Source organism: Bubalus kerabau, chromosome 10 (genome assembly GCF_029407905.1).
Source record: "Bubalus kerabau isolate K-KA32 ecotype Philippines breed swamp buffalo chromosome 10, PCC_UOA_SB_1v2, whole genome shotgun sequence".
Taxonomy (NCBI): Eukaryota; Metazoa; Chordata; class Mammalia; order Artiodactyla; family Bovidae; genus Bubalus; species Bubalus kerabau.
Window position 1 is genome coordinate 88,152,155 of NC_073633.1, and position 20,283 is coordinate 88,172,437.

The 20,283-nt window shown below is 40.9% G+C and overlaps 1 protein-coding gene, 1 long non-coding RNA gene and 1 other non-coding gene across 51 annotated transcripts in view; 1 reads left to right on the plus strand and 2 right to left on the minus strand.

The window, feature by feature from the left end:
* Window positions 1-20,283, plus strand: part of SIPA1L1 (signal induced proliferation associated 1 like 1) — a 512,605-nt gene that overhangs the window by 383,159 nt on the left and 109,163 nt on the right. For all 48 annotated transcript variants that reach the window (XM_055538504.1, XM_055538534.1, XM_055538533.1 and 45 more), the window contains 2 exons: window positions 13,681-13,811; window positions 19,318-19,506. In XM_055538504.1, the coding sequence (XP_055394479.1) occupies window positions 13,681-13,811; window positions 19,318-19,506 (320 nt within the window). The remainder of the gene's footprint in view (window positions 1-13,680; window positions 13,812-19,317; window positions 19,507-20,283) is intronic.
* Window positions 14,563-14,634, minus strand: TRNAC-ACA (transfer RNA cysteine (anticodon ACA)). Its single transcript has one exon. It is a non-coding gene; the product is annotated as a tRNA-Cys (tRNA).
* LOC129621753 (uncharacterized) overlaps window positions 17,139-20,283 on the minus strand; it is a 54,610-nt gene continuing 51,465 nt past the window's right edge. For both annotated transcript variants that reach the window (XR_008699666.1, XR_008699667.1), the window contains 2 exons: window positions 17,499-17,738; window positions 17,139-17,269 (listed from right to left, as the gene is read on the minus strand). This is a non-coding gene — a long non-coding RNA (uncharacterized LOC129621753). The remainder of the gene's footprint in view (window positions 17,270-17,498; window positions 17,739-20,283) is intronic.

The following is a 20,283-nucleotide window of genomic DNA, read 5'->3' on the forward strand; positions in this document are numbered from 1 at the left end:
TGCACGTCTGGGACCGCGACATATACATGAGTGCCTTCATCATACTCGGCATGGTTTAGGATGCTTGGAGTGAGAAATAAAATGAAACACCTTCATGGAGCTTACATTCTAGTGGAGGGAAACAGATGATAAACAAATCAAACAAAAGGATATACATGCTTACTATGAAAGTTAACAATGCAGAGTTGGAGGTAGTAATCGATCTCCTAATCTCAGTATTTGACTGTAATCTTCTTTATCTTTTCTTTTTTGTTGTCATTCTTGTTTTTAAATTCAAATATAGTTAATTTACATTGTTGTGTTGGTTTCAAGTGTACAGCAAAGTGATTCAGTTACACATAAATTTATATGGATAGATAAGATAACTATACCCAAGATATTGGGTATAGTTCCCTGTGCTCTACAATAGATCTTTATTTTTTGCTTATTTATGTGTAGTACTTTGTGTACCTATGTATTTCTTACATACAGATTTATTACCCAATTTCCTATTAATCAGTGCCCTTAATATTTTTAAGTAGTTCTAAAAATTAACAACTGCACATTCATACAATTATTCATTTATTGCATGATATTTTTAAAGCATCTAGTCTGTGTCAGCTATGGTGCTTGGAGGAGAACAAAAGCAAATAAACCTGCCTTCATGGTATTTGTAGCTTGCCCTGAGTACTGTTAAGACAAATGAGAAGCTTTAGAACATTAATTTTCTTCCTGATCTTTTTTTTTGGTGTGTGGGGGGGGGTGGGTGGAGTGCGGGGTGTGCCATGAAGCTTGCAGGATCTTAGTTACCCAACCAGGGACTGAACCCAGTCCCCACCAGTGAAAGCATGAACTATCCTAACCACTGGACCACCAGGGAATTCCCTTTTTCTTACTTTAAAAACCATTGAACAAAATCTTTTACAATTTCTTTATTTCCTCTACCTGGAACTCCATTTTGATAGATGATGGATTTATCTCGTTTTATCCTCTTTTTTCTTTCATAATTTCAATTTCTTTTTATTTTATGTATAAATTTTATCTTTTGGTTCAGAAATTGATATGTACCTCTCTATGTTCTGCTCTCCAGCCCTTTCATTTTATTTTAGTAATCATAGTTTTATTTGCCAGGAATTCATTATTTTTGTTTCCCTGTAGTTATTGTTCTAATAGTTTATCCTTATTTTATATACCCCACATTTCTCCACTGGTATTCATTTAAATAATTTTTTCTAATTTTTTTCCCTTGCATGATCTGTATCTTCTGAGTTGTATTCTCTGTTTGTCTTTTTTTTTTTCCCTTTTATGCTGTTGGTTTTCCTTGGTCCATTGATCTTTGCCACAAAGGCCAAGGCAGATTGGTATAGGTGGCAGGCTTCCCTGCAGCGCTGTGTGTCTTTTTCCCCAGCTGGTCTCACCTTCCAGCGGGGAAGTGAGGGCTGGCACTGGAAAAGTAGGTGAGACCCTAACAGGGAGGAGTGTATGGAGCGAGAGGGTAGTGAATGCAGTGCTCAGTACCAGCCCACGTGGGTGCCAGGTTGGGAGAGGTTTAGCCTACTCCCCTGCTGCATGGAACTGCCTTTTCTCCCATCCATGCATCAGGATGGGGTCTTCCCGCCTCTCCTGGGCTTCTGAGTAACCCCCTTCCTCCTAAAGGTGCAGGTGCTTTCCCACCACTGTTCCAGTCACCCTGTGTCCCAGTTTCTGGCCAACACTTTCTGTGGTGCCCTGGTTTATAACCAGTCTAAGGAAGAAAAGTTATGACCAACTTAGATAGCATATTGAAAAGCAGGGACATTACTTTGCCAACAAAGGTCCGTCTAGTCAAGGCTATGGGTTTTCCTGTGGTCATGTATGGATGTGAGAGTTGGACTGTGAAGAAAGCTGAGCACCGAAGAATTGATGCTTTTGAACTGTGGTGTTGGAGAAGACTCTTGAGAGTCCCTTGGACTGCAAGGAGATCCAACCAGTCCATTCTGAAGGAGATCAGCCCTGGGATTTCTTTGGAAGGACTGATGCTAAAGCTGAAACTCCAGTACTTTGGCCACCTCATGCGAAGAGTTGACTCATTGGAAAAGACTCTGATGCTGGGAGGGATTGGGGGCAAGAGGAGAAGGGGATGACAGAGGATGAGATGGCTGGATGGCATCACCGACTCGATGGACGTGAGTTTGAGTGAACTCTGGGAGTTGGTGATGGACAGGGAGGCCTGGCATGCTGTGATTCATGGGATCGCAAAGAGTCGTACATGACTGAGCGACTGAACAGAACTGAACTGAAGCAATCCTTGAAGGCAAGGACCGCAATAGATTAGGCTAGTCTCAGCAGTTACTTCACAATTGGAATGTTTGGTACTGATGCAAAGTACAAAGTTTATTGAGTTGGGGAGCCAGTGTATCTTGTATTCATAGCATCAGGTAGACTCAGGGAGGGCCCTCTGTGTATATGACCTTGTGTTACAGTCTGGACACCGGATAATATGTTGCAGTTCCTTTTCCTCTCTTTTCAGGAAATGAGACCACTGACAAGTCTGTGTGTGGTCATGGTGGTTTTGTGGAAATTAACCAAGACCACCAATTGATCCCCATAAACCCAAAACACCATTCTAGAGACTGAATTTTACTATTGTAAACCTTCTTAGACACACAAGTGATAGATACTGAAGTCAGTGGATGACACCTTGAGAAGAAACAAGAGTACAAGCAGGATTTACATCATCTAAAAGTATCTCCCACCAAAATATTTATAAATCATAAGAAGAATGAGAGTGACTTTACAGTGAACAAACGTACATGCCACCTTAATAGAAGGAACTCTATCATGGTGTCTATCACGAAGCTTGTGAATGATGCACTGAGGTTACATCGTTTCTGTGGTTCTCTTCCCCAAAATGCATAAGTGTTAGTCGCTCAGTCGTGCCCAACTCTGTGACCCCATGCACTGCAGCCCACCAGGCTCCTCTGTCCATGAGATTTTCCAAGCAAGGATACTGGAGTGGGTTGCCATTTCCTTCTCCAGGGGATCTTCCCAACCCAGGAATCGAACCTGGGTCTCCTGCACTGCAGGCAGATTCTTTACCAACTGAGCTAACCTTAGTTTAATTACGTGAAACCACCAGACACACCCAAGTTGAGTGGTAAACACTGTTCAAAAGTGTCAAGGTCACAAAAAAGTAAGGAATTGTAACAGACTGCAAGGGACTAAGGAGGAGTAATAACAGTTAAATACGATGTGGGATAATGAGTAAGATTTCAGAACAAAAAGGGCATAGTGGAAAAACTAGAGAAATTTGAGTATTAGAATATTAATTTCCTGATTTCTGATTAATGAAGATTGTACTGTATGTAGTTATATATAAGATGTTAACATTGGGGGAGACTGGGTTAGGGATCAGTTCAGTTCAGTCGCTCAGTCGTGTCCGACTCTTTGTGACCCCTTGGACTGCAGCATGCCAGGCCTGCCTGTCCATCACCAACCCCCGGAGTCTACCCAAATTCATGTCCATTAAATCGGTGATGCCATCCAACCATCTCATCTTCTGTCGTCCCCTTCTCTTCCCGCCTTCAGTCTTTCCCAGCATCAGGGTCTTTTCCAATGAGTCAGCTCTTTGCATCAGGTGGTCAAAATATTGGAGTTTCAGCTTCAACATCAGGCCTTCCAATGAACACTCAGGACTGATCTGCTTTAGGATGGACTGGTTTGATCTCCTTGCAATGCAAGGGACTCGAGAGTCTTCTCCAAGATCACAGTTCAGAAACATCAATTCTTCGGCACTCAGCTTTCTTTATAGTCCAACTCTCACATCCATACATGACTACTGGAAAAACCATAGCCTTGATGATACGGACCTTTTTTGGCAAAGGAATGTCTCTGCTTTTTAATACACTGTCTAGTTTGGTCATAACTTTCCTTCCAAGGAGTAAGTGTATGGAAACTCCTTGTACTATATTTACAACTTTTCTGTCAGTCCAGAAGCAGTCAGAGAAGCAGTCAAGATAAAATATGAAAAAGAAAACCTTCAGGTACAGTCAGTAACAGCAGCTAACATAGGACCCATCCACATGGAAATGGGAATGCTTCAACTTTCTGTGTCAAAGTACATCAGAGTGAATGCCATGCTACTGATTGCTGTATCCCAGAGAATTTCTATTCTTTGTTTTGCAGTCTCAAGGACATAAGGGCCCTTTAGATCTGTTATTTCAGTACAAGTTGATAACTTGATAAAGCTTGTCACCTGTTTTTCAAATGCATACCTCAGTGTTAATTTTAACTAAAAGTTGGTGCTCAGCAAACATTTCTTTTATCCTACCAATTCCTTTGCTCATCTTCTCATGGATCCCCCTCCTCTGTATGGAGAGGCCATGGATCTGAACATCAGAACAGCAAGAGGAGGGACTTGCATAACTGCATTCTCAACAGTAATGTCGAAGCGTCAGCAGAAGCAGGCTCAACAACTCAGAGACAGTTAGTCCAGAAGCAGGTGGGCTCTACTGAGTTTTTGAGACACATTGCATGGTCTCGCCCTCATGAGCTACGGTGACTTCTACCTTGACTGAACTTCTGACCGTTTCTGGGGGACTTCCTTTCAGATACTTCAAAAGCATTTTACACAGACATCTTGCTGCAGTGTCCCTGATAAGGAGGTACAAAAGGTTTGAGTTTTTTTTGTTTTTTTTTTAATATATAAAGACATTGAGTTAGAAACAGGTGTTTCATTGTAGTTTCTTTTCATTTGAATATTAAATACTTTTTTTTCCCCTGAGCGGGCTTTTAAATCAGTATGAACTAACAATAAGCCTGAAGAGCTACATTAATATGCAACCTTTTAAAATATTCTTTTTACTCGGTGACCATTTGTAAACCATTTTTATAAAAATTGCCATATTTGTAGAAATACTTTTTTTATACTTTTAAAAATCTTCCTATTATAAAAGGTATATATTCATTACAGAAGAATTAGCAACTGTAGAAACTAAGGAAATTAATCATGTGTGATTACTAGTTACTTTACTGCGACTGATCTGATCTGATACTCATTAATTAAACAAGATAAGGATCATTAAATAGTTTTATATATTTTTTCATGGTTCCATGATTGGCTTTGCCATCGCTTATTTAAAGTCTTCCAGCTGTTATTAAATTCAAGTTTTCTACTTCCTTATTATAAATAATTCTTACATCAGGTCATCCTAAGTGTTTTTTGGTACTTAGGATGACCTTTGGGCACTTAGGATGGCACTTAACCCCTTTGGCAGTTTGGTGAAACCTATGGACTCTCCTTAGACTAATGTTTTTAAGTGCATAAAAGTACAAAGCAAACCAGGCATATTAAACTACAGTTGCAAGAGTATTAAAAACTTTGTGATATACTAACATAGATGCTTCTTTTTTATTACGTTAACAAAAGGATCTAGCATCAGTTCTGATAACTACCATAATTTCAAAGTTGTGATGAGAATAATTGATATTTTGATATGTCTACAACGGCAGTAATATGATATGAAAACATCTCTTGATTTCTGTAGGTGTCAAAGTCACCTGTGCAGCTGATGTTACTGTAGTTGGTTGACTCCATTTATAATTGATGGAAATGCTACATTTCTTTAGAAGGTAGTGAAAATAAAGATAAAAATTTTTTTCATTCAAGTTCATGAACCCCCTAATTTCTTTCCATAGACAAGTTTAAAAGCCTCTGACCTTACATAAATGTTCTTGTTATGTAACTTTTCCCCCCACATGTCCAATTATTAACGTAAGGTAGAGTCCTGTAAGTGAAATGGTGTGAATTTTATGGGAACCTTGATTTTTATTGCCAAATTGTTCTTAAGAAAGCTTAGGCCAGAAAGGTTCTACTCCTATTTTAAGACTGTGTAGTGTTTAACATTTTCTTGGCTACCTTGAGTATTTGCAGTTTTTATTTTAGAACATTTATTGTAGGTCCAAAACATTTCAATTTCATTGATCACAAGTAAGACTGAATTATTTAAATAGAATTATTGGCTATTTGTCATAGATAATAGTCAATTAAAAATCTCCCATTTTGACAGTGATACTGTTTTTCCTTTGTTTCAAATAGAGTTTTCTTTGTACCTTTTTCCTTTCATCATTTGAATGCAATTCATTAGTGTCAGCCTTACTTCTGTTAAAGTCTACTTTTTATTGGCAGGTTGGGGGGCTTCTGAGGCTTGCTTAGTCATGTGAGGCTTTAAGCCTAACAACATGATATAATTTTGTCAAATAGACCACCCTAATTTTTAAGAGCTACATATGGAAAGAAGAATTGGAACTTCAGAGAACTGTGCACTTTGTAAATGTGGACAATTACTCTTATGCAACCATAATTACAAGCTTAGTGGAATGCTTTGTGACAGAATTCTGGACTGTGGCCAGTCCTGTGTAAATATCCCCATCCATTACTCTGACCTGCTTTTGATTATGATGCAAAGTCCCAGGCTATTTAGTTCTCATGGAACCTCCGCCCTTATAATTAGGATGAGCCCTTTGGGGACCAGAGACAGAACCTCTGTTGTTGCTAAGTCACTTCAGTCGTGTCCGACTCTGTGTGACCCCATAGATGGCAGCCCACCAGGCTCTGCCGTCCCTGGGATTCTCCAGGCAAGAACGCTGGAATGGGTTGCCATTTCCTTCTCCAATGCATGAAAGTGAAAAGTGAAAGTGAAGTCGCTCAGTCGTGTCTGACTCTTAGCGACCCAATGGACTGCAGCCCACCAGGCTCCTCCGTCCATGGGATTTCCCAGGCAAGAGTATTGGAGTGGGGTGCCATTGCTTTCTCCAAGTGGTGCTCTTCTCGGAAAGAGCCATTCTTCAAACATATGAATCCTTATTACCTCCACTTTGGCAAATCTGTGTTTTCATTTTAAAAGAAGAATATACTGTTGTTGTTTGTGTTTTCTGTTTCATTTAATTCTTTTAGATCTGTTCTCTTTTTCTAACCTAGTTGTCAGTCATATTTAGATGTTGTAAGTTGCATGAAAACAAAGCATATGAACAAATTGAACTCAGTAGGCAAAGATAAGTACCTTATAGAAGCATGTGCTGTGGTGAGTGGTTTTCCCAGTTGCAGCTAGATTCTCTGTCTAATGGAAATATCGAGGGTAGAATTTATGACGTCGGCTGCACTGATGCTGACATGCTTGTAGCCCACCAGGCCGACTATTTTAAGGAAAAAAGAATTTAAAATATTCAAAGTGGTGAAATGATTTTAATTCCAGCTAGTAAAGCTGTTGTCATTCCGTTCTTTGACCTGCTAATAGATGAGGCCCACGTATGTCTGATGAGTAGTATCTTTAGGACCCCTGTTGTACAGTGAATTAAGAGGCCTTTTTTAGAGGAAATGGAAGAGTTTTCGTTTCTCCTTCTACATAGTCATTTAGGGTGATTAAGATTAGCATGTGACCGTTTTGATGACTTTAACATATGTTGCTGTAACGCTTTCTAAAATGGTTGGTACCAATTCCTTGGTGTCACCAGCAGTGAAGGAATGTATTCCAGCCCTACTAAGGACCGTTTTTCCATTCAGAAGTGTTGTTGCTAATTTTTTGAGGCCTGAGATAGTAGCTGTTTTATTTGCTTTCTGCTTCTTTGATTTTTGTGTATCAGTCTATTTCCCCTATTTAAATTTCTAAATTGACAATTCTAAAGAAATATTTTAAGCCATGCACCTTGTGGCTCAGCTGGTAAAGAATCTGCCTGCAATGTGGGAGACCTGGGTTTGATCCCCTGGTTGGGAAGATGCCCTGGTGAATGGAAAGGCTACCCACTCCAGTATTCTGGCCTAGAGAATTCCATGGGGTCTCAAAGACTCAGACACAACTGAGAGACTTTCACTTTATAATTGTAAAAATTATATATAAAAAGATTTACTTTTGTCCATAATTACAAACAGTCCAGATTATGCTGGTCTCTAGAAATGTACAACTGAAATGCTAATGTGAAATCTGCAAATATTATGAAAACCAGTATAAGCAATCCAAAAATTGTTGGTTGAAGCCCTGTAACTCTTGTGACTTTATTTTTGTTTCCTTCTTTGCAATTAAAATGCCAGGCTTTTAACTTTTTATGCCTGTGCACACGTCCTTATCTGCAGCTCATAACTGGGTAATGTGACTATACTTGATCTAATCACTTGGAGCTTTGAACTATTGACTATGTTCCCTCTCTAAGAATGTGAAAGTGTTATTATTTATTATTGTGACTGTGTCAGCCAGAAATATGGCTATTTGTGTGGAATGTTCTAGTAATAGAACTGCTCATTGGTGTTCTTTGTACCATTCTTGTTTAAATGTAAGAACCAGAACTATTAGGTGCTAAAGATGAAAACTAAAACTGAAGGTGAGGGGAATCAGCACTATATGCATAAAATATGAAACCTTGCCAATATAGTACATCAGGAAATAAAGCCTTCTGTGTGATCTGGCTAGTCAGTCCCTTTAGACATCACATTTTATTTAACTATTTTTATTCATAATACAATTTTAGAAATGTTTGGAAAGATAACATTATATGTAATGCTAAGCAAATGAGCTTTGGAATTGATACTTAATATGTTTGAGTTCTGGTGTTGCTGTGTACTGGTTGTGGCTGGCAAGTGACTTATTCTCTCTAAATCATAATTGCCACATCTGTGAAAAAGAAGGCAATGCCTATGTTTTCATAGTTGACATGATTATCAGAGTGCTTGGCAAAGTGCCTCACCTCACTGCATTATATCATTCTAATGTAATGATTGGAGTACTGGGTTTTGGCATTACAGTATGCTGGCACAGAAATATCATTATTTTTGGTAGTGTAATCCCCATATTTCAGTCCATTCATCAGCAGATTTATCCATCCTACTCTAGTCTCCAGCCCCTCTTTCCTCTCCTTTCCTTCTTCCCTCTTTCATCATCGACGGCTTCCTGGCCTTTCTTGAGTGCTTATCATCTGCATCTCCCCCACACTTGAACCCTCTTTCCCCCTTCTGTCCGTCCACCCCACAAAAGACAAAGCTGATTGTAGGTATGACTGGAAGAGCTCTCTGCGTTTGATGGATACCATGGCGCTAGCCGAGGGTGGAGGTGGTTCCCATACAGGCTGATGGGAAGAAGGAGGTGGTTCCCATACAGGCTGATGGGAAGAAGCACACGTGCGGCAGCGTGAAGGCAGTGCAGCGCGCTACCCCGAGACTGTGGTCCCAAGAGGAAAGCGGTGTCGTCCAGTGAACTTGAAGGACAGGCAGCAGCAAGAGTGGCCGAAGGACCAGACTCAGGATCCTAAAAGGCTAGCTTTTAGTTACAAAAAAGTCATTTGTATTAAGATCAAAGTTTAAAGACTCAAAAACTGAATTGAAGATAATTTGCTGAACCAAACTTCTCTGTTGGCAAATTACACTTTGCATTCTAATTTTGAAGTGAAAAAGTTGTATTCACATCAGAAGGGTTTTTTTTTTCTATAGTTTTGTAAACCTCAGGAACAGAAAGAAAAAAAAAAATGGATGGTGGACCGAAAAACAAGGCATTTATTGTAAGAATAATTCTTCCTCAAGTTGAAAGACTTTTTGAACAAGCAGAGTCTGCTCATGACAGTAGTGAATTTAACACAGGAAACCAGAGCAGTGTCTCCATCTCTGTTGATGGAACTGAAATAGATGAAGGCCAAATGGAAATGCTTGCTTGGAAATAACAGCTAGAGCTCTTTTTCAATAAAAGAAGATTGTTGTTCCTGAACAAACACACATATAAATTTTTAAAAGATCTTCTCAGAGTTATCAAACCAGAGATGGATTTTTTGAACACAGAGTCTGAAGAAAGTGTTAGAAGTTAGTTTATAAATGGTCTCATCAGCATTCTCTCAGCTCAGAAACATACTTCTTCAGCAGCTGGGGAAAAGCACACAAAACCCAGGCAGGGCTTGATGATGACACATGCAAAAATTTAAGTGATTCATTTTTTAAAATCAACCTTCTTCATTTTTAGGTAGGATTAGTTTCTGTTTAAATAACACTGTATTATCTGCCAATTTATACTAAAATGATTGTGTTCAGTATTTGTATTTTTATAAATTCATGTTTTTCTGTAGTAACCTTTCTAAATTTTTGCAGTTACAATGTATTATTTGGTTTCCCTAATTTGTATTTCTCTTACCAGTCTTAAAGTATTATCACTACTATGCAAAGTACACACTTTCATTTTGGTCCATTGCTCAAGCACTCTTTGAGAAGATGTCTAAATAATATTTCAGATGCAACCCTGAAGGAGGCAAGGACTTAGTCAAGTAAAGAGGAGTTAGTTAGTGGAATGTCCTAGACAGAGTGTTTCAGGTGAGACAGGCATAATGAGTTGACAAGTTCAGGGCGGTTGGTTCTCAGAATTTAGACGGATGAAAGGTCCAGGTTGAAACTGGAATGACAGGCTGGTGAGAGGTCACAAGGGCCCTCCAGAAGGCTTGAGTAGTATCCGAGGGCTAGTGGGAAAGCAGCAGAGGGTTTGAAACTTAATAGCGATGGTCAGGCTTGCATCTTAGAAGCCAGTCATGAAAAGCTAATCTGTTGGAAAACTCACAAACATCCGGGCGAATGATGATCTGGATAAACCAGTGGCAGTGGGATGGAGGAAAAGTAGGTGGATTACAGAGCTCTTTAGGAGCTGGAATTCAGCGGGCATGACAGGGGTCAGGCATAAGCAGCTAGAGGAATGTGGTAGCAGTTACTCGAACCAGGGTTGCAGGGAGAGCTGTATCGGTTTGTGTGGAAGGTGATAGGTTCACTTTTACAGATGCCATGGGACAAACAAATTGCAAGTTTTATTTGGTAAAGAATGGGACATCTTTTCAATGTGAAGAAATAGGGCTCACAGATGTCTGGAGTGGACACGTGGACTCTTGAGAGTAATCAGTGTAGGGAGAGGACAGAAGATTCAGGGCCCATGGAAGAAAAACCAAGAGAGGCTGGTTTTGGAGAAGCCACTTTCTAGAAGAGTGTTTTTAGGGGGAACAAAAGGAAATGCCATTGGCAAGTTATGATGAGTTTGAACAAGATAAGGACACAGAGTTTCTGTTTGTTTCAACTTTATGGCTGACTGGTGACGGTGCAATGGCAGTCAGATGATAGGAATCCTAAAGTGAAGAATCAGGTATCTCATTCAAGAAGTTTCCAGTGGAAGAAAAGAGAAGGGAGGTAACCTGGAGGTTGCTAAGGAACTGAGGGCAAGTGTTGCGGTTCAAGATAAAGGAGACCTGAGCCTGATTGAATGGTGATGGGAATGAGCAGGCAGAGAGGGCAAGTTGCAGATACAGGGAGGGTGATTGGGCATCAGTGTCCCTGGGAAGGTGGAATTGAGTGGAGGCTAGAATTTCAGGAGAGACTGGGTTTACATTATAAAGCAAAGAAGTAAAAGTCTGGATCTGGGGAAGTGTCTGTGAGTGATGGTGGAAAGTGAGGCAGTTGCTTCTGAAAGGGCTCTTTATTTTCTCTGTGATGTGGACAGCATTATCTGCTGAGATTGAGAGAAGGTAGATGAGGGGGAGTTTGAAGGAGAACAGAGAATATTTGAAATATCTGCACTGGAGAAAGGGAGCGGGAGCTGACCAGGGACAGCTTGAGGAGGAGTTGAGGTTACGGACGGGAATTGGTCTTGGCCCCGTGTCTTTGTGAATTTCTCCAGCAGCAAAGACTAGCAGTCTCACTGCCCTTCCTGAGCTTTGTGGGCTGTGTTTGAGGAGTTTCTGGTGAGTCAGGGGTAGAGTCCGTGAACAGGATATAATGAATGTCATGGTCATCTTTGACATGTCCATCGGTCTTCTGTGCAGCAGGGTTAAAATAGTCTCTGAAGTTTTGAAGTGTGTGAAGCCCTTTGCTCCTTCAGTAAAAGTCCCCAGACTGCTGTCCTGTTGCTCTTTCGGTTGGCATCCGCCTTTCTATACTGTTCCTATCTCCTCCCTCTTTGTTTTCCTCCTTATTGTCACTGTCTATCACATTGCTGTCTGCGTGCAAGTTTCTGTCAGCCCTACACTCTGGACTTTGTCAACATCTGGGATTATCACACCTCTGACATCAAGCTGTGGGCTTGAAGACCAGACAACCACACTTATTAAAATTATGTGCAAAGTAAGAGTAAATAACCTCTGAGTGTGATTCTCACGTGCCGTGCTTTCCGGGTATACGTAAGTGTTTGTACATGGATTTTGTGCTGTTTATTGGGTTGTTTATCAGCTGTCCATATACGAGATGCTTGTTGCCTGTGTTCCCATTGTGTTCCCCTTATTTTGAATTTCCGTGGATTGTGATAATATTCTTAGATAGCTCATGGTATTAATGATTTTTTTTATAATTATTCTCTGGTGCTTGCAAAGCATTTTCATATGTATTACCTAAATTTAGAACTATATGATTAGATATTTTATGCTGTTATTTCTTATTATTCTCATGGATTTTCAAATACATATTATGTATGAGAATAACGTGTGTTTTCAAATATTGATATATTTTGTATGAGAATAACCCACCATGTCACAACTCAGTCATTTAATCATATCACATGTAAATGAAATAGGGCAATATAAATAAATATTTTGGAGGTATGAAAAGTAAGTTATCTACTCTTAACTTTTCATGTATTGGTTGTTTTTTTTTTTAACTTTTCTCATCTGTGAACATCTTTTGTCTGTATCAACAAGTTTAATTTTTAAGTGTACAGTAAGTAAATAGCACTTTTTACCTTTTCTGTAAATTAATTTACTTTTGACTCCAGCGTTTCTTCTTGTTAGGAGGAAGATAAAGTCAACACCAGTCATTTGGACATTTGCCCCCACCCCCAAGGTTGTTCTAGAGTTTGGAGTCTGGAGAAATGCCAGACATTGAGGAGAGGGCCCTAAGTTGCCATTAGTCACCTGGCCACACTGGTGGCCTAGGCGAGGCCCTTATCCCAGCCCTCATGTCCCTCCAGATGCAGGGGCTCTGCTGGATGCCTTTGATGCTTGCTATGCAGGAGCCATTGGTGAGGCCCAAAGCCCTGGGTGTGGGCTTCTGCCTCCCAGGGGCACTCTGAAGCTCTTTCCTCTGAGCCAAGACTCTGTCTTAACCTGGGCAGTGTGGGAGCAGAATGCTGCCAAGTAACTCTCAGACCTCTTTCCTCTCTCTAGTCCGGGGAGGAGTTTTATTTATCTATTTAGGCCATGCTGTGCAGCATGCAGGATCTTCCCTTACACAGGGATTGAACCTGTGTCTCCTGCATCGGGATCATGGAGTCTTAACCATTGGACCACCAGGGAAGTCCCTAGGGAAATCTTTTTTATTCTGCAGGAAATCCATCTATCCTCAAACTTTGTTCTCAGTAGGTTTAGGGTTAGGGGGAAGGTTTGGTTGATGTGGTTTTTAGTTGATGCAGTTTTTATAAAAGCTAGGAAGCCCTGATACAGTATAGCCTGTTTATAGGGCAATAACACAAATTTCTTTTTTAAAGTAGTGAGTTGCAGAGGAGTGAAAAAAACTCAGCAGGCCACCTCTGTTGTCTTACCACCTCTGAGACTAAACCTACATTGATTGCTCAGTCTTTACTTTTATAATTCAGTGAAGGATATTAATTTTTGTTAAATATGTTTATATTTTATGATATAATTTCTGAGTGATTTAAATAGTAAGCAGCATATGACATTTTTTAGTGTGCTGTAAATATTCTAATTTTGTTTTGTCTTATTGTATCTAAGAACACTGGAACTATTTTGGGGCCGATGAGAATCTTGGTCCAGTGGCTGTGAGCATTCGAAGGGAAAAACCAGAAGAAACGAAAGAAAATGGATCTCCCTACAACTATCGAATAATTTTTAGAACTAGTGAGGTAAGTCACACATGAGAAGGACTTGAGGCTTAATTTAAGTGAGAAAAAAATAGAGTCGTAGCAGTAACAAAGCAATTAAATTTAATAGCACATGGTTACAAATGTCTGTAGAATAAACAAAGACCCCTTTCATTCATTCCAGTGGTGACGGGGGTGGACATCATGATTAGATCTGGACCCTTTCTTCCCATCTAGCTTTGGGTAGATGCAATAAATGAATGGGAATTTTGATTCACAGAAAGATATGTTCATTAAGTGTGACCCAAGGAAATTGGAGTCCTCAGAATCCCAAATTGGATATTACATATCCTGCTTGGGCAGCCGGAAGGCAGCGAGCCAGCTTGAGGAGCCAGAGGGGGTCAACTAAAACTTAACTCATGCTTTCAAACTATTATTGAGGAAGTTTCTTGACCCAGGAAAAAGGAAAGGGACTCCTTGGATTTTTTTTCTTTGCCATCTTGGACCTATTCTCAGAGGCTTAAAATAAAGACGTTTGAACTAGAGGCTGTCTAATTGTGGGTAAAATGGGTCCTTGGAGTTCTTTATGGAACTAAGTACACATGATATGTGAGTTTCTACTTTAAAGTGAAATTCAGGTAAAGAAGAGAAAGTGAAAGAAAGTGAAAGTGAAGTCGCTCAGCCGTGTCCGACTCTGCGACCCCATGGACTGCAGCCTACCAGTCTCCTCAGTCCATGGGATTTTCCAGGCAAGAATACTAGAGTGGGGTGCCATTGCCTTCTCCAGGAAATCTTCCCGACCCAGGGATTGAACCTGGGTCTCCTGCATTGTAGGCAGACGCTTTACCATCTGAGCCACCAGGGAAGTCTAAAAGGAAACATAAAAGAAAATAGCCAACAAAGCATTAAAAAAAACTGGTGGCAAAGATGGTAAAGAATCTGCCTGCAATGCGAGTTCCATCCCTGGGTTGCAAAGATCCCCTGGAGAAGGGAACGGCTACCCACTCCAGTATTCTTGCCCGGAGAATCTTGAAGACAGAGGAGCCTGGCGGGCTGTAGTCCATGGCATCCCGAAGAGTGGGATGTGACTGAGCAACCAAATACATATACGTAGTATTCAAATATTTATATATAATATATATGTATATTTATTTTCAAAAGTAAAATGAAAGCAAGCGCTAGAGTTTGTCATGTAGAGACTGTTAAAGCTCTGCCTGATATCCTGATTCAAAAAATGACCTCATGACTATCAGGGACTATGAGGGATTTTTTTGTTTTCTTTCTAAACATGTGTATAGTTATGCCAGCTATCAATTTATTGCCTCTCTGAGCCAAATCACTTTAGGATTGTTGTCATGCATTAATGCCTAATACCCCCTTGCGGTAGGTAGAAAAGAATGGTTTTGAAACTAGTTTAAATAGGACATTTGGCTTCATTTCCCCCATTGAATACAAGACAGGTTGTAGGGGTTGGCTTCACTGAGTAATTGCTTCTCAGCTTCAACTCTTGGGAAATTAAAAATAGGATTTTTAAAGGCACGGCCTTAATATCTCACGTGTTATGTTGAGTGGCCTGAGAGGAATGAAGAACCCATACATACTCTAGGGTCCTTTTTCTCCAAGCCAAAGCTGATCATTAAGCAGGGTCAGGCCTTTCTTTTGTTGAACATGAAAAGCACAGGGAACACACACTGTTTTTGAAGTTGGATGGAGGTAGCTGCTCCTCAGACCCCACCAGCTTCCTGAGAGCCACTTAACTTCTCCCACTTGTTTCTATCCTTCTGTGCTTAACCTTTTCCCCGCCTCCTAAGGCCGCTCTGGTTTAAGTCGTCCTCATCCTTTCGCTTTTCTATATTTTTCGTTTCATTTCAGTGCCTTCTTGCCCCTATCTTCATGCTGGAGGTTGAGGCTTTCCGAGGTGGCCCTTTCTTTCTTTCTTTCTCAGCTCCTGACTCTGCTGTCCACGATTGTCCCTTCCAGCTTGCCTTGCCTGCATGCCATGGCTGGTCGCAGCCTCTCTCTCCAGGTCAACTGCTGACCCAAGTGAACATGGTCCCTCTGCCATGGTTGGGGAACCACGCTCGCCTTCATCTGTTTTCTTGCCTCTCCCTGCCTCAGCCTCAAATGCTCCACCTACACCTCCCCCCTGTAATTACAGTTAAATCACACTTAAGGATTCCCTGGTCCTTTTCCTACCAGTCCATTGGATGGGGCCCCAGGGCCACTTCCTTACCCTTTGACTGAAATATCCAAGTCAAATGTTGTTTATGGTTCATTACCACCTGCTCTCATGTTCAGATTAATGTTTAACCCATGACAACCCTTTTGTTAGAGTTGTTCAGGCTGGAGGTCCTGTTGGACTTCTCTCTCCCACCCCCACCCCGCCCCCAGAGCTGGTCTCACCACAGCACTGGTTGACTCTGTCTTCAAAATGTGTCTAGCATTCAACCGCCCCTCCCATCTCACTGCTTCTGCCTGGGCCCAGCCCACCACCATCTTCTCTTTCCTTCCTGCATCTTTCTTTAGGGCTGCATCATCTCAAGCCCAGCAGGGATCCTTTAGAAATGCAGTACAGATCTGTGATTCCTCAGTTCAGAATCCCTCTAGGGTTTTCCAGCTTCCAGGAAAAAGCCCTTCTCCTCCCTAGCTGGGGCGTCCAGGCACATCTGTCTCTGACCTTGACCTTGCTTCGTCTTTTCCAGCCGCAGTGGCCTCCTCTCTTCTGGGCAACCTGAGGACAGCCCTGCCTCAGGGCTCCGATGGTCCCTATTCCTCGGTAATCATGTTCACCCCCAGGTGTCCTTGTGGGCATCGCTCTCTTTTCCTTCTGGCCTTTATTGTGAAGCCACAGGGGCCTTCTCGGCCAGTGGATCTAAAATTTCTACTGTCTCATATCCCGCTTCCAGGCTTTATTTATTTATTTATTTCTTCCAGGAACACCACTCTCTCACACATTGTACTTACTGTATTCATTTTGTGTCTTCCCCCTACTTGCATATAAGCTCAGGGATGCTGAGGACTCCAAGTTGTTCATGGTGGTGGTGGTGGTTTAGTTGCTAAGTCATGTCCAACTCTTGTGATCCTATGGACTGTAGCCCGCCAGGCTCTCTGTCCATGGGATTTATGACTTACACACCTAACAACTAAAATAGTCCCCCACACGTCATTCCTTTCTTCCTCCCTCATGTTCATTTAATTCATTACCACTGTCTTAGTGTCATTTTTTTTTTTCTTTCCAATAGAAATAATCCTTAAGTGTGGTTTAATTGTAATATCTTTATGAGACTTTTCAAAGAAATACACTAATGAAAGTCCTTTGATAGAAATATCTCTGGATGTTGGTCCTGATCCAGACAGAGTTCTCGCACTTTGTAGGATGGACAGTTGACTGACTATTTAAAAAAGTAGGACTTAATTCTTATGCCTTGGTAGGGATTTCTCATGCTATTAATTTCCCTTTGAGAAAAAAGAAAGCAGTCTCCAAAGTGACATTCCAGTTGCTTCATAAATAGAGTCAAGATAACATAAATACAAACAGATATTTTTCATTTTAATAGAAACAATCATTGCACAGTATAAAGAAACCAAAAAAGGACTTTACATATATTTGTAAGTGTGGCTGTTTCTTTATGAACAAAAAAATCTCTGACGTGAGTGCTTTTAAGCACAGGTGCACCGGCATATAGGAGGATTCTCTGCTTGTTTCTGGAAGTCATTAGCAAAACATACCAGTAACAGTGGAGGTTCAGGTATAAAAATGGTTCAGGTATAAAAATGAGTCATTCTTTTTCTCATCTGCTCAGACTTCTCTTGAGGTGGGCTGCTATTTTTCTGTAGTCCAGGATTAGCACTGCTTCCTTAGCATTCCTGGTCTGGAGCTCTCTCAGTTGGAAATCCGACCAGCCTTTGTAACTTCCTGACCCTCGACAGGCATTATCTCATGAAAGTAGGAGCACAGGAGTTGTTCAGCTGTTTCTCACGATGTAAGAAATGAAACAAAAATCATTTCTGTAAAATGAGATATTAAGCCACAGAAAAGGATTTTTTTTTTACCCAAGTGTTATTTGAAAACAGACTATACATGAAAGAAAAGATGCTAATCAAATGAATAGACTACAAATAACGTCAAGCACCTTCTTCTGGTCTTGAGAGTCAGAGGTTGGTGAACTTGGCTTTTCCTACCCTTGTCTCTCTTTCCTTCTGTTGACACCTGTTACAGGTTTTACTTCCCCAGTGATTCTTCCTTTGGTTTCCATTTTCCCTGGTAATTCGCTGTCACACCATCTTGCCTGTTACTTGAACAGTACAGCTTATTTCAAGCTGTATTCTCTGCCTGTAGTTTCTTCCTTGGGCAGTGGCAACTGAATTTTCTTACGTCATCATCCCCATGCAAACAATTTCTGAGATGGCCTGTTGGTTCTGGGTGAGACGCTCACCCTCGAGGCACGCTCTGCTGGGGACTCTGGCCCACCCACAGCCCTCTCTGGCTCACTTAGATCCCGCTTAGCTACACTGGTCTCTCTTTCCTGCTCACGGCCTGCTGTTTCTCATCTCCACACCTTTGCTCTCTGACACGGTCTTTCTGTACAGTTTTTCCTTGAAGCCCCTTTTTAGTGCTACACTTTCCCATGAGGGCCTTTCCTTACGCCCTGAGCCACAGCAGTCCTTTTTCTAGTTTTGTTATAGAATCTGACTTTGTTAGGTTTTTCTTAGTACATATATCCTCCTGGGTGGATATTTCTTACCTCTCACCCTCTTTTCACACCACACTTGGTCTTCAACATTCACTCCTTTTGCAGTATAATACCTTATAACCTACATGCTTAATGGAAGTTCATTCAACTTAATGGTTTTGTCTTTAAGTTACCATAGAGTGTTTAAATTGTACTAACAACTTTGTCACATGAAAATTCTTGAACATGAAAGCTACTTTGCTTCAACAGATCATCATTACTTAAGGAAATGTCTTTGCTTATGTTTATATTTCATAATAATAGCAGAGCTCTTAAGACATAGGGGGAAGCACAAGTCACTTTAAATGTTGTAGACAGTGGCTGCTGTACTAACTATAATCTTTGTCCTATCATAGCAGCACTTCGGGTTAGGAATAGTTTAAGCTGATCAACAATGCATTATGCACTTTAAAACTCTTCCCCTTCCCTTAAACTCTTACAGTTCAAAAAGGTATAACATCCAAATTCTAAGCATTTAGTCTTCAGATAGTCTCTGGGATATCTCCTTAATTTCCTGGTATTTGTGTAAGTGACCTTGTATAGCTGTATGGAGACCTTGGTCTTCCTGAGCGCGTCAAGGAAACGTGTGCTCTTTGGTATTTAAGGACATGTCCTCAGAAAGCTTGGTGATGAGTTCCAGTGGACTTGCTGGGTCTTGAAAGTACGGGGCGCGTTTTTCGTACATAAAGTGCCTGACATCACTCCCCTCATCCTTTCTCCCTCGCTGGCTCAGCTGATGTGTCACCCCCAGCTCCCTACGAGGGGCCTCACGCTGGTTGAGTTTACTCCTCTCCCTGGCCATGTGTCTCTTTCAGCTCATGACACTGAGAGGGTCAGTGCTGGAGGATGCCATTCCCTCAACAGCAAAGCACTCAACGGCTCGGGGGCTGCCGCTGAAGGAGGTGCTGGAGCACGTGATTCCTGAGCTCAATGTTCAGTGCCTGCGCTTGGCCTTCAACACCCCCAAGGTCACAGAACAGCTCATGAAACTGGATGAGCAGGGGGTAAGTGTGGCCTCCAGGGGAGGACATTTCTGTTGCTCCGGCTTCCCACAGAGCTTCCAGAATCAGACCTGAGGAGTTCTTTTTTGACGGGGAAAACTGATACCATTTATTATGAAGGATCTTATCTTTGCAGTTACTCATTTTCTTTTTTCTTAACTCACTGAACATTTCTCATCTGATGAAATTCTCTATGTCAGGATTGACTGATATGGTACTTAAACAATGTTCAACTCTTTTGGTAATCTTCCATTAATGCAATGAATTTTTCAGATACTCCAATAAGTAATAGCAATAACAGTAGCTGATACTAATGAACATATTCACCAGGCTCTGTGTTAAGTACCTTAATATATTATCCCAACTTATGTCCCAGCCCCAGGAGAATGGTACCATTTTTATCCCCACTTTAAGGATGAGGAATCTGAGACACAGAGAGGTTAAGTAATAAGTCCAGGATCACACAGTTAATAAGTTCAAAGCATGTACTGGGAACCACTATACCATACTGTTCTTAAAAGCTTTAATTTTTAGTCTATTAGTACCACCAGAGATGTATTTTCATCAAGATTTTTAATTACAAAATTCAGAATTTTAAAAAATCTGAATCCTAATATGTAACAAAATGAAAATACTCAAGATTTTCTCACCTCCATACTTCCTAAACCTTAATGTGAAGTCATTGATCCAGATACAAAAGAGTGATAGGATAATTCATATAGAGGGGACAGCAGAGTAGAGAATGCGAACCTGTAATCTGCTAACTGTAGAGTGTATCCA